Source organism: Cetorhinus maximus, chromosome 1 (assembly GCF_964194155.1).
Source record: "Cetorhinus maximus chromosome 1, sCetMax3.hap1.1, whole genome shotgun sequence".
NCBI classification, from domain to species: Eukaryota; Metazoa; Chordata; class Chondrichthyes; order Lamniformes; family Cetorhinidae; genus Cetorhinus; species Cetorhinus maximus.
In genome coordinates this window covers 46,043,535-46,068,647 of record NC_135879.1, presented here as the reverse complement: position 1 = coordinate 46,068,647, position 25,113 = coordinate 46,043,535, and the positions used below count along the sequence as shown (strand labels likewise).

The 25,113-nt window shown below is 40.2% G+C and overlaps 1 protein-coding gene across 9 annotated transcripts in view; it reads left to right on the top strand.

Annotated features, from left to right (window-relative positions):
- gria2b (glutamate receptor, ionotropic, AMPA 2b) overlaps positions 1–25,113 on the top strand; it is a 163,949-nt gene that overhangs the window by 88,583 nt on the left and 50,253 nt on the right. For all 9 annotated transcript variants that reach the window (XR_013576426.1, XR_013576425.1, XM_078540609.1 and 6 more), the window contains exons 6-9: positions 776–937; positions 20,703–20,870; positions 22,159–22,263; positions 22,671–22,781. Coding sequence is in view for 7 of the 9 variants with exons in the window: in XM_078540609.1 (XP_078396735.1) it covers positions 776–937; positions 20,703–20,870; positions 22,159–22,263; positions 22,671–22,781 (546 nt within the window). In the remaining 2 variants the exon portion in view is untranslated. The remainder of the gene's footprint in view (positions 1–775; positions 938–20,702; positions 20,871–22,158; positions 22,264–22,670; positions 22,782–25,113) is intronic.

Here is a 25,113-nt window from a genome sequence, read left to right as displayed (position 1 = left end):
ACATCTGTGATTGTCAAGAGTGACCTTTAATTTTTGTAGTCAACAGAAGTTGCTATTTAAAGATGTCAGCCAGGATAGAAAAGAATTAGGATTTCTGTCCAAAAAGAAATTAATTATTTAGTGTTTTTTTTCAGTTGTTATGATCCTTCACAATACAGTGTTGTACTTTGTTACAGAGGCAAAACATTTTTGAAATAAAGTCAGTTATTGACCTGGAGACTGAAATTTGCATACAACTAACAATTGTCCTTTGCTTTCCCTCAGAGATTTTGTAGCAGCTATAATTATCTGGATCTGCCTATTTAGGCCACTTCCCAGAGGGAATACTTAAGCAGTTGTCTTAAAGTTGCAGACTAAATTAACAGCTATCCATCACAATGCAGATCCCAGTTTCGCTTTCAGCAATACTATCTGCTAGTCCAAAGTAATTTGTCTCTGTAAGATTCACAAATATGTTGTCTATACATTTTCTACAGTGAATATTTTATAATCTATCTGAGGTACTTTATGGCTGTTCATGTAATAATAAATTAATTACAAAAGCTCATTAACACAATATCACTGATGAACAATAGAGCTTGGGTGACATCTATTGTGATAGAAACTGGCTTACTTCCAGATTTAACAGAACAGTACTTCATGGCTACAAACATTATCTTTTTTTAATATCATTATTTCCAACATTATAACAATGAGCAATTTGTGTTAGGAAGGGCGATCCTGCATATATTAACAATGATAACATTGACAGTGCCTCTCTTATTATCTGCTGCAGGGATTTACAGATGGAGACTTATCAAAAATTCAATACGGTGGAGCAAACGTGTCTGGATTTCAAATTGTTGATTACGATGATCCGGTTGTTATGAAGTTTATGCAGCGATGGTTAGCACTTGATGAGAAGGAATATCCAGGAGGGAAAACAAGCAAAATTAAGGTAGGTTTGTCAGACTGTTATTTATGACCACAAAATTTATGAAAATGTATCCGCTAACGTATATACAATTTTGACAAGGGGATGTGAGGTTGAGCCTGAAGGCCAACTGCGCTATACTCAGAATATTAATTTCTAAGAAGAACAAGGAATCATAGGCAGCATTTATCCCTCAACCAGAATCACTAAGACAGATTGTTTGACCACTACCATATTGCTGTTTGTGGGACCTTGCTGCGCACTAATTGGCTGCTGTGTTTCCTACATTACTGCAATGAGTTCACATCAAAAGTACTTAATTGGCTCTAAGGTGCTTTAGGTTGTCTTGAGATCATGAAAACCGCTACATAAATGCAAGCCTTTCTTTTTTAATAGCATTAGTAAGGATCCAGTCGCGTCCTATCTAAGATTTGAAAAGCCTCTATGGATGTAGAAAATGGCATTTAATTTTTTTCTTAGCGAAAAATAAATTTTAAAAATCTTAGCTAGAGTGACAAAATAATTAGAACTGTACAAGAAAAATTAAACATTCAATGAGCTGTTTTTCTAGTTATTTATGATCATTACATAGTGATGAATAAATGAGATGACCATATGTCTTTTATAAATATCTTTAGCATTATCCTTAAATGCTCATCTCCTTAATCTACACAATGGGCGATGATTCCTTCGGTTTACAATGTGTTAGTGACCTGGAAAGGAAAGGCTTGCTATTGATTGCAATGGCTACCATTTTTAACAGAGTAGAATAGTAATGAGAGCAATTCTTATTCTTATTCATGATCTAATTAAATGGTGGAGGAGGTTCCATAAAGCTATTTTTCTAGCTGTCTCAAAAATTTTGCGATCATGAACAGCTAACTAGCAATTGTGGACATGAAAGTACTATATTTTGGGGACATCAATGAAAACAGGTAAATATATTTTACAGAATTAGCAAATAACAATGCTACTTTAAACCAAGGTGAAATTAAAACAAAAAAATTGAATGTTCGTGTTTGGACTCTGGCTCTGCTAACTCTTTTTAACTGTTTCCAGAGCAGATATTAACCTGAATCTGTCCGGCTGAATGTTAACTGATAATCTCAATAACGCTAACAAGTTTCATTAACCTTCGATCTAATTTACTTATGTGGGCTCGGTTTTAACTCCTGAGTGGGAATGCAACAAAGCGAACCACATGCCTGTTTGACACAGCAGGAAACAGGCTCAACTGATTTCAAGTCGTGCCTCTTTAACATACTGCTTAGTGACTTAATTCTCACTTTTTGACTAAAAGAATCATAAAGTGAGGGCTCATCCATTAAAATTGAACAGCAGGATATTGTTGCTGATGATCTGTAGGAGCAGGTATGTGTTCCAAGAGGAGAATCCCAATTGGAGGTTGGTAAAGGTCAGGGCAAGAAAAGCTTGGGGTTTATTTGTGGAATTCAGATGTGAAATTCTGCTCTCCTGGTCCATAAGGAGATTTAAATAAAGTTTTAAAACCTACCTTGATGAGCCTTTTCTCTATCATTGGCTCCTGTTCCCATTGGGGAAGCCATCACTGCTCCTTGCTGAGGCCTCAGGTTAAAATAGGAGGTCAGTGGATGTTTTTGCCAGGTGGTGGAGAAATCAATCCTGAGGAGCCAGTCGTAACTCTGATCTTTCAAATGAATTGTTGATGCTGATGAGCCAGATCAGCTTTAAAAAAAGGAGCAATATTATGTGAAAGATGCAATTACCATACAGATCAATAATTGTGAGTGGTAATATGCAGGATTTACAGACAAAGCTGCAATGCAGAACAGGTCTTTTTCAATATCTGTATATTGCATTACAATTTATTATTATCTTACAACATAATTTTATTTATTAGTTACGTATTTGTTTTAACTATCTACATAGTCAAGAAGATTACGCACATACACACAAATTTGCATGAACAAATATATGTTGGTTAGACATTGCTGAACATTCTTATCAATAAAATATAGGCTGAGGAGAATGGAAGGTATTACTTCTGTAGAAAGGCAAGCCACAAATCCTAAACTACAAATAATCCAAAGGCTTTTGATCAAAGCAAGTATATTTATTTGAAAATGATTTTGTAATTTATGGCAGTCCTACATGTAAAAAAGTGACAGTCTGACAAATCCTTCCAGGTTGCTTTGACTTCAGCCCTATTCCGCCCAGCTTTAACACAACCATGTGTAAATCTGTGCTGACTGAATATTTGAAACCTCTATCTTACCTTTGTTTTATCCTTAAACTGTACTAAGGATATGATTATCCCTGACATATCTCACAAGAGGTAGATAGATAACCTCAAGGTGAGGTGTAAGTTCATATTTTCAGAGACACATAAGAACAGGAGTAGCCTGTTGAACCTCCTCCACCATTTAATTAGATCATGGCTGATCCATTTACCTGCCTTTATCCCTTGATGCCATTATCTAACAAAATCTTATCAGGCTTCATGTCCTCTCTTGGAGCTGTCTCAACTTAGATAGCTGAAGATTATCAAAATCGAATAAAGGGAAGTTAACAGCCAAGCTTCCACCCTGTGAGATGATTGAAAGCACATATTTCATCAAAAAATCCATATAAAAGTGCTTCTTGGACACCCTCCATGAATTAAGTTGTTTCTAACATGTTCATCCATCCATGTGAGTAACTATGAATCATGAAGTCACTGAGAACCTGAAAGGTATCTGTGCTTCCAAAACACATTCCTAATATTTAACCTTTTGGAAAGTATAAAGTGCTTATAGCACAATTTCTTTACATCTGCTTCAATTTAAAACAACATCATTTCTTTTGGAAATTTACAATATGCACACTACTCTAGAAGGTACTTCAACAAAAGGAAATTCGGCAGTGCTGTTAAAAAGAAAAAGAAAGACTTGCATTTGTATAGCTCTTTCCATGACCAAGGGGCATCTCAAAGTGTTTCTCAGCCAATGAAATACTTTGGAAGTGTAGTCAATGTTGTGTAGAAGCACGGCATCCAATTTGTGCACAGCAAGATCCCACAAACAGCAATGTGATGATGACAAGGTAGTTTGTTATTTATGATGCTGATTGAAGAATAAATATTAGCTAAGACACCAGGGGTACTTCCACTGCTGCTATTCAAAATAGTGTCATGTGTTTTTTTTTATCCAAGAGAAAGAGCAGTTTCATTCCCACCTACAGTGGAGCACTTTCTCAGTATTGCATTGGAGTGCAAGCTTTGATTTTTGTGCTGAAGTCTTGGAGGGGACTCAAACCCAGAACCATGTGACATGGAGGCAGGAGTGCTACCAACTGAGCCACAGCTGATACTAACTTTTCTGCCCTACAGAACAGTTGGAGGGATCTACACGATAGAGATCCTAATGCACCTGTCAGATCAGCAAAGGTAGCCTTGGAAATGGGGTCAGGCAGAAAACATCTAGAATTAACTTAAACAACATAACCCTGAAATTGTGAGGCCACGCTTTGGTGGGTGTCTCACTTAATGGGAGTGCAAATCAGAGACTGAGAAGTGGAGTGATGTAATTTTGAAGTTTGAATGTTCTTAAAATTATACTTTTTTCAATTGCCAGACTATTGGAGGTAGAACTGCAATATTAAAAATTGAATTCCAATACAACAAATTTAATAATATTCCTTCAAAGGCCAATCGCTTCTGTAATATTTCTTCTTTCTAAGGAAGCAATTAACCATGCTAAATCTATAACACAATAAAAGAAAATGGTACTCAACTTACAGTAAACACAGCTTGCTAAAGGCAATAGGTGTAGGACAATAATTAACACTGGATTCAGCATCTGGAATATCAACAGCTAACGATTTCATGAGTCAGGTTACTGAATGGCATCAACCACTCGTGTATAGTGATGTTCAACAAGTGTATGAAGAAAATGCTTAAAAACATTCTTGGAATCAGATATAGCAAGTTACCTGCGGATGTCTTTAATCAACAGTTTATGAGTATGTGTACCTCTTTCAAATTATGAGAGCTTTATTATTTTGAATACATTGGCTAATGCCCACCACTTTTCCAATAGTAATGCTGACTGTTAACTATCTCTCGTTTCTGTAGGTAATTCACCTGGTCAAAGTTGTGTAACATTATGCAAATTTAAAGGAGCAATGCACCCTTATTAAAGTTACTAAGTCTTTAATGGCTAACCAATATACTGTTCAAAACACCCCAGTGAAAAGCTCTCTGATGCATCAAAACATATCAGACTGAACCAACTAAAACAAGATCACGCATAAAACATTAAAACATGTCCTCCAAAGGTCTGATCTTTATGAGCCTACTAGACTCAATGGTATAAATGTTCAGGCTCTAAAAGTTAATTCCAGGCTGGTTCACCCATATCAGATAACCCTGTCAATAACTGCTTACCTATCTGAGCAGAAAGTAGTAAATATTTTGCTGTCCACAAGAAAACATCAAAGTTGCATTCCAATAACTACCACCAATATTCCTGCTGCCAATCAAATCAAAGTTCATAGAAATCATAGTGAATAAGAACAACACCTCAATCTACTTGGTCATTAATTTAGCTTCATAAAAATTAGTTTCACTGGTGGTCCAGAACAAAAGAGTTCTTCTCTCCAATGTCCAGCTCAAGTTCTCAATCAGGGTAATTCTATGAGCTGGACAGAAGATCGTAGATTATATATTTTTTTCTTTTATTTCTCTTGTAAGCTCCTGAAATTGTTGTATCATCGAAGTACTCCAATAATTTTCAAGTCCTTAATATGGTTTGGCATCCTGGCTTTATTCAAAAATGACGTTTTTTTATTCATTCGTGGGATGTGGGCGTTGCTGGCTAGGCCAGCATTTATTGGCTATTCTCACTTGCCTTTGAGAAGGTGATGATGAGCTGCTGTCTTGAACCGCTGCAGTCCATGTGTTGTAGGAACATCTACTGTACATACAGCGCTGTTAGGAAGGGAACTCCAGGTTTTTGACCCAGCGACAGTGAAGAAACGGTGTTATATTTCCACGTCAGGATGATGTGTGACTTGGAGGGGAACTTGCAGGTGGTGGTCTTCCCATGCATTTCCTGCCCTTGTCCTTCTAGGTGGTAGAGGTCACAGGTTTGGAAGGTGCTGCCAAAGGAGCCGTGGTGAATTGCAGCATTGCAAATTGTAGATGCGCTGTTGCCACTGTGCATCAGTGGTGGAGGGACTGAATGTTTAATTTGGTTGGATGTGGTGCCAATCAACTGGGCTGCTTTGTCCTGGATGGTGTTGAGCTTCTTGAGTGTTGTTGGACTCAACCAGGCAATTGGAGAGTATTCCATCACATTCCTGACTTGTGCCTTGTAGACGGTGGACAGGCTTTGGGGAGTCAGGAGGTGAGTTACTCACTGCAGGATTTCTATCCTTTGACCTGCTGTTGTAGCCACAGTATTTATATGGCTAGTCCAGTTCAGTTTCTGGTCAATGGTAACTCCCAGAAAGTTGAATGTAGGGGATTCAGTGATGGTAATGCCATTGAATGTCAAAGGAAGCTGGTTAGATTCTCTCATGTTGTAGATGGTCATTGCTGACACTTGTGTAGCGTGCCTGTTACTTGCCACTTATCAACCCAAGCCTGAATGTTGTCCAGGTCTTGTTGCAAATGGACAGGGACTGCAGCGGTATTTGATGAGTCGTGAATGGTGCTGAACATTGTGGAATCATCCACAAACATCCCAATTCTGACCTTATGATGGAGGGAAGGTCATTGATGAAAAAGCTGAAGATGGTTGGGCCTAGGACACAATCCTGTGGAACTCGCAGTGATGTCTCAGGACTGAGATAATTGACTTCCAACAACCACAACTATGGTTGCTTGGTAGAATGTGAGTATTGTTGAAAAAAGAGACATGTCAAAGCTTTTCATCTTGCACTCATCAGAACACTTTGCAAGAATACCAATATAAGGGAAAAACAATTTTTACTGTATGAGAAGAGAATGCTGATTGGTTGGCAAATGGTAGATTGGTAGAGGCTTTGCCATGGAGAATACACCAGTGATGGTGACTGACAGTTAACGGTCAAGCATTGTTTATCATTAAAACCAGGCAGCTTGACCTTGATGAGTCATGGCATTGCCATGAGGAATGAGTGCACAAATGGCTGTTACTTATTTTGTTTAGCTGAAACAGATGCAATCTGTGTACATTTTCTTTCTGTCTGCAAAGAACAGGGCCCTGTGTATTAATATATGTAGCTTCCAGTACATGCTGACACCCTACACTGCAAGCCCAAGTGACAATCTTAAATTGGTTGTCAGCATAATTCTTAGCACATTGAGGATTATTCAGCAAATGTTGTCCAATCGCGGAATCACATCCAATGTTGGACACTGTTTTTTGAGTTTTGCAAGCACGGGCTATGTTGGGTACGGTCTGTACCTTGCCCGTTGCGAACAGCAGCACAGCTGGGACATGCTGTTTGATACGTACGTCTTTTGGGACATATGGCCTACATAACTAGCATCACACTGGCACTGAAATTCATATACCACATCATTCATTTGTGTGATAGGCAGAGTGTCTTTTTGACTTGACAGCAGCATCCTGTTAGTGGCGAATACCACTTGTTTTGCTACATGTCCTTCAACATGTCTCTTTTCTCAGTAATAACCACAACTGTCTGCCTTTGTGCTAGGTATTACTCCAACCGGTGGAGAGTTTCCCCCCCCACCCCCGATTCCATCGACTTCAGTTTTGCTAGAGTTTCTTGATGTCACACTTGGTCAAATGCAGCCTTGATGTCAAGGGCAGTCACTCTCACTGTCCATGTTTGGACCAAGGCTGTAATGAGGTCAGAAGCTGAGTGGCTCTGGTGGAACCCAAACTGAGCAACAATGAGCAGGTTATTGCTGAGTAAGTGCCGCTTGATAGCACTGTCAACAACACCTTCCATCACTTTGCTGATACATATGAACATACAAATTAGGAGCAGGAGTAGGCCACTCAGCACCTCAAGCATGCTCTGCCATTCAATAAGAATCTATCTAGCTCTGCCTTTAAATTATTCAAAGACTCTGCTTCCACAGCCTTTCGAGGAAAAGAGTTCCAAAGACTTACTACCCTCTGAGAGAAAAAAATTCTTCTCATCCCTTAAATGAGTGACTCCTTATTTTTAAACAGTGACCCTTAATTCTAGATTCCCCCACAAGAGGAAACATCCTCTCCACATCCATCCTGTCAAGACCCCTCAGGATCTTAAAGGTTTCAATCAAGTCGCCTCTTACTCTTCTAATTTCCAGTGGATACATGCCTAACCTGTCCAACCTTTCTTCATAAGACAACCCGCCCATTCCTAGTATTAGGCTTGTAAACTTTCTCTGAACTGCTCCTAACAAATTTACATCTTTCCTTAAATGATTGAGAGTAGAATGATGGTTGGATTTGTCCTGATTTTTGTGAATAGGACAATTTTCCACATTGCCTGGGTAGATGCCAGTCTTGTAGCTGTACTGGAACAGTTTGGCTGGGTGCACAGCTACTTCTGAAGCACAAGCCTTCAGTACTATTGCTGGAATGTTGTCAGGGCCCAAAGACTTTTCAGTATCCAGTGCCTTCAGCTATTTCTTGATGTCATGTCGAGTGAACCAAATTGGCTGAAGAATGCATCTGTTATGCTGGGGACGTCAGGAGGAGGCTTCATAGCATGATAAAATTTCACATTCAGTTTGAGAGTGAGAAATCTGGATCCAAAACTAGTGTTTCAAATCAAGGCAATTACTAAGGTATGAATATAGAGCTGGCTATAGTGGTGGACATTTAAGGATATATTTCATAATTTTCAGCAAAGATGTATTCCATTAAGAAAGAAAATCTCTATGCGAAGGATGCACCATCTGTGGCTAAGAAAGGAAGTTAAGGACAGTGTCAAATTGAAAGAAAAAGCATAGATTGTTGCAAAGGTCAGTGGTAAGTCAGAAGACTGGACAAGCTTTAGAAACCAGCAAAGAATGACGAAATAAAGTAAGGAAGGAGAAATTAGAATATGAGAGAAAGCTAGCTAGAAATATAAAAACAGATAGTAAGAGTTTCTACAATTACTGGTAAAGGAAAGAGTAGCTAAAGTGAGCATTGATCCCTTTGAGGGTAAGGTTGGGAAATTAGTAATGGGAAACAAGGAAGTAGTGGAAGTATTGAACGGGTGTTTTGTGTCTCTCTTCACTGTAGAAGACACAGAAAACATCCCAAGCATACTTGAAAATCAAGAGGTAAAAGGGAGGGAGGAACTTAAAATCAGTCACAATGATGAGGGAAAAGGTTCTGGGTACTAGTTGAACTGAAGTCTAACAAGTCCCCTGGACCTGATGGCTTTCATCCTAGGGTTTTAAAAGAAGTGGTTGCAGAGATAGTAGATGCATTGGTTGTGATCTTCTAAAATTCCATAGATTCTGCAAAGGTCCCAGTGGTTTGGAAAGTCACAAATGTAGCATCTCTATTCAAGAAAGGAGGGAGATAAAAAGCAGCAAACCATAGATCCATTAGCCTAACATTGGTCATAGGAAAAAGGCGAGAATCCATTACTAAGGGGGGAATAGCAGGACATTTAGAAAATCATAATACAACCAGGCAGAGTCAGCAAGGTTTTGTGAAAGGGAAATCATGTTTAGTTAATTCATTAGAGCTATTTGAGGAGGTAACAAGCAAGGTGGATAAATGGGAACCTGTAGATGCAATGTATTTGCATTTCCAAAAAGCATTTAAGAAGGTACCACATAAAAGGTAACTTCACAAAATAAGAGCTCATGGTGTAGGGGGTAACATATTAGCATGGCTAGGGGATTGGTTAGCCAACAGGAAGCAGAGAGTAGGGATAAATGGATCATTTTGGATTGGAAAACTGTAACTAAAGGAGTGCCACAGGGATCACTGCTAGGGCATCAACTACTTACAATCTATATCAATGACTTGGATTGAAGGGACTGAATGTATGGTAGCTAAATTTCCTGACGGCACACGATAGTTGGGAAGTAAGTTGTCAAGAGGACATAAAGAGTCTATAGAGGGATTTAGATAGGTTAAGTGAGTAGGAAAAAATTGGTCTGGCCTATATGTGACTCCAGATCCACAGCAATGTGGTTGACTCTTTAATGCCTTCTGAAATGGCCTACCAAGCTACTCAGTTCAAGAGAAATTGGGGATGAACAACAAATGCTGGCTCATATCCCATGAAAGAAATATAGTTTGGTCTCCTTACAAAAGAAAGGATAGAATTGCTTTGGAAGTTGTTCAAAGGTTCACTCAACTGATTCCTGGGATGAAGGAGTTATCTTATGAAGAAAGGTTGAGCAGATTGGGCCTATACGCATTAGGGTTTAGAAGAATGATGGGCGATCTTATTGAAACATATAAGATCCTGAGGGTACCTGACAGGGTGAATGCTGAGAGGATATTCCCCTTTGTTGGGGAGTTTAAAACTAGAGCACACAGTTTAAAAATTAGGGGTCTCCAATTCATGGCTGAGATTTTTTTCTCTCAGAGGGCCATTATGGAATTCACTTCTCCAGAGAGCAGTGGAGGCTGGGTCATTGAATATATTCAAGGCTGTTAGATTTTTGACCAACAAGGGAGTCAAGGGTTATGGGGGGCAGACAGGAAAGTGGAGTCAATCAGATCAGCCATGATCTTATCGAATGGTGGGGCAGGCTTGAGAGGCCAAATGGCCTACCTCTGCTCCAAATTCTGATGTTCTTGTGTATCTCTTCTCAATCTTCTCTTCTCTAAGGAGTACAGACCCAGCTTGTCCAATCTATCCATGTAACTGAAGTCCCTCATTCCTGGATCCAGACTTGTGAATCTTTTCTGCACCCTCTGTAAAGCCTGCACATGTATCCTAAAATGCAGTGCCTAGAATTGGACACATTACTCCAGTTGATGCAAATCAGTATTTTACAAAGGTTCATCATAACTTTCTTGTTTTTGTACTCTATACCTCTGTTTATAAAGCTCTGAATTGTGCATGCTTTTTTAACCACTTTCTTGACCTGCCCTGTCACGTTCAACAATCTGTGCATATATACTCCAGCCTCTCTGTTCCTACCCCCTTTTTCGAATTGTATTCCTTATTTAATATTACCTCTTCTCATCCATCCTGCCAAAATGAATCGCTTTACGCTTCTCTGCATTAAATGTCATCTCTCATTTTCTCAGTCATTCCACCAGCCAGTATATATCCTCTTGAAGTTTATCATTATCTGCTTCATAGTTCACAATGCTTCCAAGTTCTGTGTCATCTGCAGATTTTGAAATTGTGCCTTGCACACCCAAGCCTAAGTCATATATATATCAAGAAAAGCAGTGGTCCTAACCCGATCCCTGAGGAAACCCACTGTACACCTTCCTCCAGTCCAAGAAACAACCATTCACCACTACTGTCCGCTGCTTCTCACTCAGCCAACTTCATATCCATGTTGCCACTATCTCTTTTATTTCATAAACTTCAATTTTGCTAGCAAGCCTAATATTATCAAACACCTTTTGTAGATCCATGCACGCCATATTAACTGTGTTACCCTCCATCAACTCTTTCTGTTATGTCATCAAGAACCCAATCAAGTCGAAGGATGAGAAGAGGTAATATTAAATAAGGAGTACAATTTGAAAAGAGGTGGGGGTGAGAACAGAGAGGTCTGGGGTATATATGCACAAATTGTTGAAGGTGACAGGACAGGTCAAGAAAGTGTTTAAAAAGCATGCGGAGCTTTATAAACAGAGGTATAGCGTACAAAAACTAGAAAGTTATGATGAACCTTTGTAAAATGCTGATTTGACATCAACTGGAGTACCATGTCCGATTCGAAGCACTGCATTTTGCCTACAATTTGCATTCAACAAATCCATGCTAGCTTTCCTTAATTAATCTACAGCTGTTTAAGTGACTACGGATAATTAGTACAAGCTTTCCCACCACCGAGGTTAAACTAACTGGTCGATAGTTGCTAGACTTATCCTTATACCCTTTTTTGAACAAAGGTGTGACATCAGCAATTTTCCAGTCTTCTAGCACCAACACTGTATCTAAGGAAGATTGTAAGATTATGACCAGAACTTCCACAATTTCCTCATTGATACCACTGCCCACCCAGGACCCTCCACCCCTTCCCATCCCTCTGACCCCATCCCGTCTTCTAATCCCAGCCCTTGCCGTGTATTCACCATACCCTCTGACCTTCCCCTCTCTCATGCTGAACATTCTGTACTCAACAAAGGACTCAGCTTCATACCCTTACGCCCTCACCTCAATTAATTTCAGGCTCGGCATGATGCTGAATACTTCTTCCGCCGCCTTCGTCTCCATGCTCACTTCTTTGGGCAGGGGCCCTCCCCCCTTCCACGACCCTTTCACCTACCTCCAGTATTCTCCCTCCACCTGGATCCCTCCCTCTGGCCCCTTACCTGCTCTTGGTCTTGCTCTTGATCTTTTCATTGAGAACTGTCGGCATGACATTGGTCGTCTCAATTTTTCTGCTCTTCTCACCCAGTCTAACACGACTCCTTCTGAAATTGCTGCACTGCATTCCCTCAGGTCAAGCCCTGACTTTGTTTATCAAACCTGCCGACCAGGATGGTGCTGTTGTTGTCTGGCGTACTGATCTCTACCTCGCAGAGGCTGAGCGCCAACTCTCAGACACTTCTTCCTACCTCCATCTGTACCATGACCCCACCGCCAAACATCAAGCCATTGTTTCCAGGACTGTCACTGACCTCATCTCCTCTGGAGATCTTCCCTCCACAGCTTCCAACCTCGTAGTCTCCCAAGCCCGGACAGCCCACTTCTACCTCCTCCCCAAAATCCACAAACAGGACTGTCCCGGTAGACTGATTGTGCCAGCCTGTTCCTGTCCCATACAACTCATTTCTTCCTATTTTGACTCCATTCTCTCTCCCCTTGTCCAGTCTCTTCCCACCTACATACGCGATTCCTCTGATGCCCTATGTCATATCAACAATTTCCAGTTCCTTAGCCCTAACTGCCTCCTCTTCACCATGGACGTCCAATCCCTCTATGCCGCCAACCCCCACTGGGATTTTCTGAGGGCTGTCCGCTTCTTCCTTGAACAGAGTGCCGAACAATCCCCATCCACCACCACTCTCCTCCATCTGGCTGAACTTGTTCTCGCACTGAACAATTTCTCCTTCAACTTATCTCACTTCCTCCAAATAAAAGTTGTGGCTATGGGTATCTGTATGGGCTCCAGTTATGACCTCTCTGTATGGGGTATGTGGAACATCCCTTGTTCCAGTCCTACTCAGGCCCCCTCCCACAACTCTTTTCTCGGTACATCGAAGACTGAGTCGATGCCGCTTCATGCTCTCGTCTGGACCTGGAAAAATTTACCAATTTTGCTTCCAATTTCCACCCCTCTATCATCTTCACATGGTCCATATCCGACACTTCCCTCGTTTCCTTGACCTCTCTGTCTCCATTTCTGGTGATGACCCCCACAGCTATCTCGACTACAGCTCCTCACACACTGCTTCCTGTAAGGACCTCATCCCCTTTCCATGGCACCTTCCCATGCAATCACAGAAGATGCAACACTTGCCCCTTCACATCCTCCCTCTTCACCGTCTAAGGGCCCAAACACTCCTTTCAGGTGAAGCAGCACTTCACTTGCACCTTCTTCAATTTGGCCTACTGCACTTGCTGCTCCCAATGCGGTCTCCTCTACATTAGAAAGACCAAATGCAGACTGGATGATTGGTTTGCATAACACCTTCGGCCTGTCCGCAAGCATGACCCAGACCTCCCTGTCGCTTGCCATTTCAACACACCATCCTGCTCTCATGCCCACATGTCCATCCTTGGCCTGCTGCAATGTTCCAGTGAAGCTCAACGCAAATTGGAGGAACAGCACCTCATCTTCCGATTAGGCACTTTACAGCCTTCCGGACTTAACATTGAGTTCAACAACTTCAGACCATGAGCTTACTCCCCCATCTTCATCCCTTTTTTTATCCATTCTTTCAAAATTCTTTTTTTATCCACTTATTTTTATTTTTATGCATTTATTCATTGTTTTATCCCCTTTTTTATCCCCCTTTTTATCCCATTTTCAACCCTTTTTCTCCTCACCACCATCCCCTCCCCACACCCCGCCCCCACAAGGGCCATCTGTTATTTGTTCATGTTGTTCTTTCACAGAGTGCTTACCCCTGTTCTGCTATTATCACATTCTGCTTTCTTAACTTTATGCCACTATCAGCACCTTTTTTAGCCCTAACCACTACCTTTGTCCTTTCGTTCATGGCATCTTTGTCAACCTCTCCTTTGCCCCCACCTATCGATGGCCTTCTATCCAGCGTCACCTGCTCCACTCCCCTTAAGCAGTATAAATTTCATTGCATTTCTACTTCTCTTTAGCTCTGAAGAAGAGTCATACAGACTCGAAACATTAACTCTGTTTTTCTCTCCACAGATGCTGTCAGACCTGCTGAGCTTTTCTAGCATTTTCTGTTTTTCTTCCACAAATTTCACCCTTACTTCCCTCAGCTTTCCCTCAGATGAATCACATTTGGTCCTGGTATCTTAACAGTATGTGCAGCCAGCCTTTATAATACCTCCTCTTTATCATTTTTTGCTCATCGAACTGCCTCCTCATTCACTAATACTCTGGCAATATATTCTTCCTTGATGCAGCCAGATGCAAAGTATTCATTTATCACCTCAGCCAGGCCCTCTATCTCCATGTATAGATCCCCTTTTGGGTCCCTTATTAACCCCACCCCTCCCCTTACTAACCTTTTAATATTTATATGCCCATTGTAGGCTTTGAATTCCCCTTCATGTCAGCTCTAGTGGCTTCTCAAACATTTTCCTTGCCTCTTCCCTTTCCTTTATCACTTCCTCTCTGAACTTTCTATATTCAGCCTGGTTCTCACTTGTATTATCAACCTGATATCTGTTATACCCCTTTTTCTGCTTCATCTTACTTTCTATCTCATTTTTCATCCAGGGAGCTATGGATTTGCTTGTCCTATTTTTCTCCCTGATGAGAATGTATCTTGCCTGTATCCAACTGTCTCCTCGCTAAAGGTAGCCAATTGTTCTGTTACAGTTTTGCTGTCAGTCTTTGCTTCAAATTTACTTTGGACTGGTCCTTTCTCGAGTGACTAAAATGGCCCTCCCCCAATTAAATATTTTTACTCTTGGTTGCTCTTTATATTTTTACATAGCTAACTTAAACTTTTTGTTAAGATCTCTGTTCCCTAAATGTTCCCCTACTGACACTTGATCCATTTGACCTGACTCATGCCTCAGAACCAGATCTAACAATGCCTCCTTCCTTGTTGGGTTGGAAATGTACTGGTCAAGAACATTTTCTTGAACACACTTCAGAAACTCTTCTCTCTTGCTGCCCTTTATTCTATTATCATTCCAATCTATTTTAGGATAATTAATATTGCTTAAAAGAGAGACATGTTACTGATGCTTTTTATCTTGCACTCATCAGGACTAATGCAAGAATGCCAAATTTCAAATGATCACAACAATTTATGCCGCAGGAGAAAAGGGTACTGATTGGTTGGCAAGTCACCCTGATTGGCCAAGGTATTGCCCTGGAGAAAGCCAAGGGAAGCTATTGGCTCCCCAAGCTCCCTGGTAATTCAAAAATGGTGCAAGGCTTGAACTTTTTCATTTTGTTTACAGAGAATGGGTCTCTGTGCATGAGTGTGTGTCACTTCCAGCAAGTGTAAATGAGCCACATTATGAACTGGACTGATTATCTTAAATTGGTTGTTAGTGTAATTATTAGCACAAATTAGCACACTCAGGATTGTTCAGCAGGTTCTGTCCAATTGCAGAATCATATCTAACGTAGACGTTTTGGTTTGGGTTTTGCAAGTGCGGGTTGGTTGATTGTGGTCTGTGCTCTGCCTTTTACAAACAACCGAAGGAACATGTTGTTTGATTTGATCAGCCAATCACTGGGATGCATGACCTATTTATTTGGCATTGCATCAGCACTGAAATTGTGAGGAAGGCAGAACATCTTCTTGGACTGATGGCAGCAACCTATTAGTGGAAAATACCACTAGTGTAGCTTTGCAAGCTTTACGGAGAAACAGATCGCATGAAAGCTATCCTGCATGACATTGGCTATCCAGGTCAGATCATTGTTCACTGTGTATCATGCAAACTCACAAATGGACCAAAGGCCACTACTTTCAGACCTGAAAAGTGCCCAATCTGCCTTAAATTATCCTGGAAAGGCAAATTATCTCAAAAATTTGAACAACAGATTAAGCAAGCCACTTCACACTGCTACTATGCAATGGCTCCATGAGTGGTATTTTCCAGTAACAGAATGCTGCCATCAGTCCAAAAAATATGTTCTGCTTACCACACAATTTAACAAATGGTGTGTTTGAATTTCGTGCCAGTATGATGCTAATAGTTCCAGCGATTAGCTGATCGAATCAATCAGCATGTTTCTTCTGTTGTTGAGAATAGGCAGTGTACAGATGGTACAAGCCTGTGCTTGCAAAACCCAAAACAAAATGTTTACTGTTAGAAGTGATTCCAGGATTGAGAAGAACCTGCTGAACAATCTTGAGTGTGCTAGCCAGTACACTAACAACCAATTTAAGATGAACAGTCATGCTCACAATACATTTCCACTTGCTAAAAGTGACATGCGTTCATATGTAGGGACCCATTTTCTGCTAACAAAAGGAATACGTTCAAACCTTGTGCATTTTCTGAATTGACTGGGAGCTTTGGGAGCCTATAATTCTCTGTTGTATTCTCCATGGCATCACCTCAGTCAATCAGAGTTGACTTGCCAACCAATCAGCACCCTTTTCTCCTGTAGTATAAATTGCTGTGATTGTTTGAAATTTTGAATTCTTGCATTGATGAGCACTTCAGCAACATGTATCTCTTTTCAGCAATATTAAAGTTCTGTACTACCATGCATCTGATAATATATGTTCCCCATTATTCTCTGTGTCTGTAATTCCCCTACAATTCCCTGCAAATTTGCTCCCCAATATCTTTTCCACAAGTTGATAACCTATAGAATACACCCAGTGATGCGATAGTACCTCAATGAAGTTGAATAAATATTCAACTTAAGTTGAATAAATGTATATATATAACATATATATATGTGTGCGTGTTTGTTGCCTTAAGTAAGGTAAAAAAAGTTTCCAGTTTCATTTAGGTTTCGTTTGTGAATCTTGGTGCCAGAATGTCTGGATGGACTCCTGACTTAAAGGTCAGGTCATTTGGGTTTGTTTGTGTATGTACATTTTTAATGAGGTTTTACAACCCCTAAAGGTAAAGAGATGGGTTAATAGTTCAGTGATTGTGGAAAGCAACATGAAGTAGAAAAAAAAGCTTCATTGTTGCCTAGTGACAATGGTCCAGGAACACAGGAAAAAGACAGAAGGGAGAGTTCAGTGTGTGTAAGAGAGTAAAGACAGAGATTTTCAGCTCTCTGAGAAGAAAACATTATAACGCTATTGGGACAGTAGTGGATTGTAAAGTCAGTTAGAGAACTCAGTCAAGTGATCAGTTTAGTAGAGGTGCTACCAGGAGACTGAGTTTAGAGTGCGATTTTAGGTGTCTCGGGGAGAGATATGAGTTGGCTGCAAAGCATCAAGTGAATTCTCAGGAATTCACCAGAAGAAAACATTTTGCAACTGTGCTAGTCCAAAGCAACAATCCTTTGTGTCAAGATATTGGTAAATCTTCATCGGCTTATGTGTCTTTACAGAGATATTGCTGGAGTAAAGGAGTAGTGTGAATTTGAAGTGTCTTATTGTGTTTGTATTGAGATCTTTCCAACCTTGTTGTCTGGTGTAATATAGTTCATTTTCTCTTGTTGAATAAATATTTTATGCTTTGTGTCATAAGTTCATCAGCAGATTTATGTGAATTTGGTTAGTAACGTTCCTCCACAGTTTTGAAAACAAGTGTTAAGATCTATCAAGCCAGGTTTTATTCTGGGATCCAACTTCTCCAGCATTAACATCAGCTGGGATTTTAACAATATTCTTTATTTTTTTAAAAAACACTATAATTATAATGCATGATTGAGTGTTTATTTTTCTGAATTACATGTTGGCTTTTAGAGATTGAACTGAATTGATACTTTGGACTGAAAAGGGGAATATCAGATTTATTTTGAGTACCTGAATTGGTGCAATTCAGATCATGTTGGATTGGTATTTTTATAAAAGATACAAAATGCATGTACAAAATGGTGCAAAGCTTCTACTTGCATGTACAAGTGTGTTTTATAGCATGCTGCTGTTCGTTTTCCATTATACTAGAACAATCTAGCTGCACCTCTAGCCAAGTTGTTCCTGTACAGCTACAACACTGGGATTGAACTGACAATGTGGAAGATTACCCAAGTGTGTCTTATCCAACAGAACAGGACAAATCCCATCACTCCTACTCTCAATCTACCCTCAATCATCAAAGTGATGGGAGGTCTCTGCTGTCAAGCGACACTTATTGAATAACAACCTGCTCACCAATGTCAGTTTGTGTTCTGCCAGGGCCATTTGACTCTAGAGCTCATGACAGCCTTGGTCTAAGTATGGGCAAAACAGCTGAATTCTAGTGGCAGGTTGAGAGTAACTGCCCTTGACATCAAGGCAGCATTTGACCCAGTGTGGCATCAAGGAGGCCAAGCAAAATTGAAGTCAATGGGAATCAGGGGGAAAATCCTCCACTGGCTGGAGACATACCTAGCTGAAAGAAAGATGGTTGTGATTGTTGGAGGTCTATCATCTCAGCCTAAGGACAGAATTGCAGGAGATCCTCAGGATAGTGTTCTCAGGCCAAACATCTTCAGCTTCTTCATCAATGACCTTACCTCTTTCATAAGATCAGAACTGGGAATGTTTGCTGATGATTGCAGAATGTTCAGTACCATTCACAATCCTTCAGATGCTGAAGCAATTCAGGCCTGCACCATCACTGAATCCTCCACCATCAACATCCTGGGGGTTACCATTAACCAGAAACTTAGCTGAACCAGCCACATAAATGTTGTGGCTACAAGAGCAGGTCAGAGGATGGAAAGTCTGCAGCGAGTAACTCATCTCCTGACTCCCCCAAGCCTGCAAGGCACAAGTCAAGAGAGTAATGGGATACTCCCTGTTTGCCTGGATGTACTTACAACACATGGACTGTGACAATTCAAGAAGATGGTTTACAACCATCTTCTTGAGGGAAATTAGGGATGGGCAAATAATGCTGGCCTTGCCAGTGACTTCACATCCAGTGAATGATTTTTTAAAAAAACTCATAAGGGTCCAATTTAATGCAGAGCCTCTGTCAGGCTGATGGCCAATGAAACATTACGTCCATCCCCCAAATGATGTCAGCGGCAGCCTAGTGATCAGTTTTCATGGTTGAACCTCATTTTCCTTGGCTAGGTGAGCTGCCAGAGTTAAATATTTGGAAGGGTGGAAAATCCGGCTGAACCATCATCGACCTTCAACAGTAGCTTAAAGAGAAGGCACTGAAGTGGTGGAAGCGAAATGGAGCTGTGGCCTTTAGCAGTTGGGAAATATTTCAGCAGCACCAGAGTAAGGGGGTAAAACAATGGAAGCTTTTAAAGCTCTACACATAAAAGACTGCAGAAGTAGTACTATGCCTGTTCTGATATTTTTTTTGAATGGAGCTCAGGATTCCTTTACCTGCCATTGGAAGTGGCTCCCTTCTGATGTATGAGCCATGGTTGATGGCAACTTGAGGAGCTGGTGACTGGAAATGGTATCCATACTTTTCTGTGTTATAATTACCATCCCCCCACCCCCCCACACCCCTCCACTGCCCCCCCCTACCCCCACCCCCGCCCCCGCCACTGCGAGCGCCACCACATTCTGCCTGCCTAAATAGACACCCATTTGAAAATTGGAATGAGTGAAGTTCCCAGCAGTAAGTCAGCAAGACATTTTTAATTTTTGCCCTGCTACCATCCCATTTCTAAGCATAAAAATAATTGTTCCCCGTTGAGGCTGATGTTATACCTAGTGACAGGGCACCAGTTGTACGTTCTTAATTTGATTTATCAGTCATATATTTTCTGGTGAAATGAAGAGATGCAGAGAGTCTTGATTCCTTGGTCCAGGATTTCATCCTTGGTCCACTAATTAGAAGGAAGGAGATTTTCTGTAATTATTGCACTTCTGCTCCTCCTGACTGCCAAAGAACATAAAAAAAAATGTACATTTTTTTGGCATCTGCATGGGCAACTGAAAGAATTCTGAACAGGGCCAGCCAGACACCTTCCCCATCCACCCTGGAAAAAATGGTCCTTCAACAGGGATTAGGCCACTAATTAACATATGCAAGCTTCTGACATCTGTTTTAGACAGTTGCCTGGGATACCTAAAAAAAAGGATCCTTGAATTTGGCTAAAAGCCTATTGGGCGCAGGTTGATCCAATGCTAGTACTTGAACTTCACAGTCCATGATATCTGTTTTTAAAGCTGAAATTTAGTGGCCTAAGGAGAACCTAGGGAGATTAACACAATGCATTATTTATGACTTTCTCTTTAGTATTTTAGCCACTATTTATCCCTCCACCAACACAATCAAAAGAGATTAATTGGTCAGTTATCTCAATGCTGCTCATGGGAGCTTGTTCAAATTTGTTTTCACAATTGTCTACAAATCAGCATTGCCTACTCCTTGGTGTGTATTTCATGGGCTGTAAAGCACCTTGGGACATCTGGAGGTCATAAAAGATGCTCTATATATGCAAGTTCTTTCTCCATTCATTTGCTTCTTTGCTTTTTAGTATACTTCTGCTCTGACCTATGATGCTGTTCAAGTGATGACTGAAGCATTCCGCTATCTACGCAAACAGCGAATTGACATCTCTAGGAGAGGTAGTACTGGAGATTGTCTTGCCAACCCCGCTGTACCCTGGGGACAGGGAATTGAAATAGAAAGAGCATTAAAATTGGTAGGTACTTTTTGGTTTATAAGAAACAGAAATATTTAAAATATACAAATTATAACACAAGGAGCAGAAATTTGTCTTGGCAGTGGCACAAAACAAGTGATATCGGATACCTGCTGTGTGCAGTGCCTGATATTCAATTCCATTGCAGACAATAGAAATAGATACCAGAGACTGCATATAACGGGTGACTGATCCAAATTCACCCATTTGTGCCACCACCCAAGGTGAATTTCTACCTGAAGGTTTGTTGAACCTGTATCATAACCTTTGTGAATTGACAATTCTTTGACAATAGTTTACAGATTGTGCATATTAAGGAAATAGATGGGCATTAACTAATATATTTTAGTATTGCTATCTATTTTGTATTTGGAATTATAATTCTTCAACAAGGCTGTTCTTCTGCTGCTTACCATATGTTAATACATTATATTTTTTCAATTCACACTCAGGATGTGGGCATTGTTGGTAAGACCAACATTTAATGCCTATCTCTATTTTTTCCTGAGAATGTGCTGTTAAACCTTCTTCTTGAATCACTGCAGTCCATCTTGTGAAAGTGCTCCCTGCTTCTATTTGCATTGATAAGATATAGAAAGATTACATTTACTTACTAGCTGAGAACCTTTGAAACTGTTTATGTGATATGGTCAAAGATCCAGACTAATCGACTGGTTATTTTGCTCAGTGATCAACAGATGCAAAAGTCTGTATTCACTGAATTAGATCGAGTCTGGATACTTTATCTTCACTGCAGATTATAACCCGTAAGTAGTTTGACACCCCTGAAGCCCTTATATTCATCACCTCTTTGTCACTTGGCTAACATCATTTATGGAAACTGCCAAAACACATACCGAATGAACTGGTTTGCCAATTATATCACTTTATTTTGTGTTGTGAAATATAAGGGACTGCTGTGTCTAAAGCTATTTTCTTTTCAACTGTGTGATATTTTCCAGAAGAGATTTTTGTTACTGTCAGATACATTTTTCAAGTCGTATATTTAGCAATAAAGCTCAATTAACTGCAAATAGCTAAGGGGTTTTAGTGCTGTCTGTTCCTTATGTGTCAGCACCAACATCATAAAAGGAACTAATTTTAAAAAAAAATGAACTTCAAGGAATAATTAGATTGCCAACAGGTACACCTCATGGGTAACATTCCAGCTCCGTCTTGATAAATGAACCCTGCAGAATCAGTTGTTAAAATTTGACACACACAACTCATTAAGTGATTTCTACAAATAAATTAAAGGATATTTTTTCCTCCTCATTTCCTAATATAGGTCCGCATTGATGGTTTAACTGGAAATATTCAGTTTGATCAATTTGGAAGGAGAGTCAATTATACAGTTAATATCATGGAACTCAAAAATAGTGGTCCCCGGAAGGTAATAGTGCTACATTCAATCAATCTTTACAACAATAATTGTTTCGGATTTATTCTTTGAACATCAATTAATACTGTATTGTCAACATGTTTACATCTTGGAACAGGCTTATCCCCTTCCAGTATAGTTCTTTAGATGCCAGCTAATAATAAAGCTGATTATTAATAATAAAGCCATGCTCAGTTATCTATTCTAATTGTAGGCACCTTTGCGAGTGACTCGCGCAGTTTCCTGTTGGGATATTTATCATGTTGCTATTGGACACAGTTACAGAAGGAACAAAGCATGAAATGTTTGGTTGGTTTCTGCTGTGGCCAGCAACTCTATGACACAGAGGAGTACGCACCTATGTTGTAAACAGGGCAGAATACTAAACATCTCTAACAATTGTATTGTGAAATTGGCAGATTGGATACTGGAATGAAGTTGACAAGATGGTTGTCACAGCTACAGATTTCCTTGGTGGCAATGAGACTGCAGGAATGGAGAATAAAACTGTTGTAGTAACGAGTATTATGGTATGTTATTGACCACACATTGCTCCTTTAATCAAGATTGAGAATTTGCAATCAGTATACAAACATTAGTAAGAGTATCTAGAATATTCTCACAATATTAATAAATATCTTTTCACATTTTGTGTCATTTTTGTAAAGTTTAACCATTTTAAACTTTTTAAAAGTCATTTATCTCATTAGAAAATGCTTTGTTCAACTACAATTGCATCAGATGCTGACCATGTTAAAACAGTGAGACTGCTAGAGAGAGAGGTTAAAACAGCAAGACTTTGGGAGAGAGAGGTTAAAACAGCGAGACTTCGGGACGAAGAGGTTAAAACAATGAGACTTCTAGAGAGAGAGGTTAAAACATCGAGACTTCTACAGAGGGGTTTAAAACAGTGAGACTTTGGGACAGAGAGATTAAAACAGCAAGATTTCATGTCAAATTGGTTAAAACAGCAAGACTTCAGGGCAGAGAAATTAAAACAGAGAGACTTCGATAGTTTCAGTGTTTAAAACAGAGATTGGAGAACCAGGAGATTCAGTTTTAAAAAAACTGAAGTGACATCATTGGAAATCCGTAAGTTGATTGGCTGGTAAGTAACTGCATTTATAGAGAGAGTGAAAATAGCTAGAAATGAGAAAAATGTAAATTTTTACATTTTTTTAGTAGCAAAGGTATATTCTATTACTAAGGTTTAAACTAGTATAGCAAGTGATGGTAAGGAGAGGCACAAAATAAAAAAGGAAAATAAATAATTAAATTACATTAAATAATTAGTTAATTTAAACACATTAAGAATAGCAGGGTGGGCGATGTGTTGTGACTGCAGAACTTCAGAGTTTTGGATGCCAGTGTTATCTAGGGCAAACATGTCTGCAGTATGTGTTTGCGTCTCGAGGAGCTTTGGTTCAGAGTCATTGAGCTGGAGGCTGAGCTACAGACATTGCAATACATCAGGGAGGGGAAAGTTGCCTGGATGCTTTGTACCAGGAGATGGTCACACCTCTTAGGACAGGGTCTTCTGATTTGGTCCGTGGTCAGGGACAGGAGGGTGTGACTGCAAGTGTGGCAGGTAAGGGGACCAAAAAGTAGGTGTGCAGGAGCCTCAGCCCTTGCAATTGTCCAACAGGTTTGAGGTTCTTTCAGCTTATTTCGATGAGAATGGGGGCTGCAGGGTGGATGAGCTAACTGGCCATGGCACCATGTTACAGGAAGCCATTCAAGCTAGGGGAGTAAATAGGGGTGTAGTAGGGGTTAGTATAGTCAAGGGGATAGACACTGTTCTCTGTAGCTGAGAGCAATAGTCCAGGTGGCTGTGTTGCCTGCCCGGTGCCAGGGTTTGGGCCTGGGTTTGGGACATCTGCTCTGGGCTGGAGAGGAACTTTCAGTTGGAGGGGCAGGTTCCCGTTGTTATGGTCCGTAGATTATTACCTGAGCCATGAGCAAATTGGCATAGGGTAAATAAGATCAGAGAGATGAATGCGTAGCTCAAAGATTGGTGTGAGAGAAATGGGTTTCGGTTCAATGGGCACTGGCACCGGTACTGGGGAAAGTGGGAGCTGTACCATTGGGACAGTCTACACCTGAACTGTGCTGGGACCAGTGTTCTGGCAAATCATATAACCAGCGTGGTAGAGAGGGCTTTATGTTAAATAGTGGGGGAAGGGAGGGAATATAGTAAAGTAAAGGAAAACAACAAAGTAATAGAATAGGGCAGCAATTTGAGTAAAGATTATCAAAGAGTGATAGGAAGGGACAGAACATACAATTGTAAGAGTGCACCAGCGGAAAAGGCCAGAGATTGCAAAAATGGTTAAAAAAAAGAACAGAATTTAAGGCCCTGTATCTGAATGCATTTGTAACAAAAGGGATGAATTGTTAGCACAGATGGACTAATCTGTGCTAACCTGATTAGCATTACAGAGACAGGTTTGAAAGATGACCAAGGTCAGTAAGGGGTGCACAGTCAAGAGACTATGCCTGAGTAAGATATAGACTGAGTGAGTAGTGAATTAGGGTCATGTGGGAATTTGGTGCATGGGGGAAAGAGGTGCTTTAAATAAAGTTTATTGCAACTAGTAAAGCGTGTTAAGTATTAGTCAAATTTATCAATACGAGTAAGGTTTATCAATAGTTGTAAGATTTATTAAGTTAAGGACAAGTAAAATAAAGTTAATATAAATAAACAAAAGTGAAATAAAGTTAACTAAGTGAAGTAAAGTGAAGGCATGGCGGACCCACTCGGTCACATGGAATGCATGTCCTGTAGTACGTGGGAAGTCGTAGATGCTACTAGTGACCCTGACACCACATGTGCAAGAAATGTCACCAGCTGCAGAAACTTGA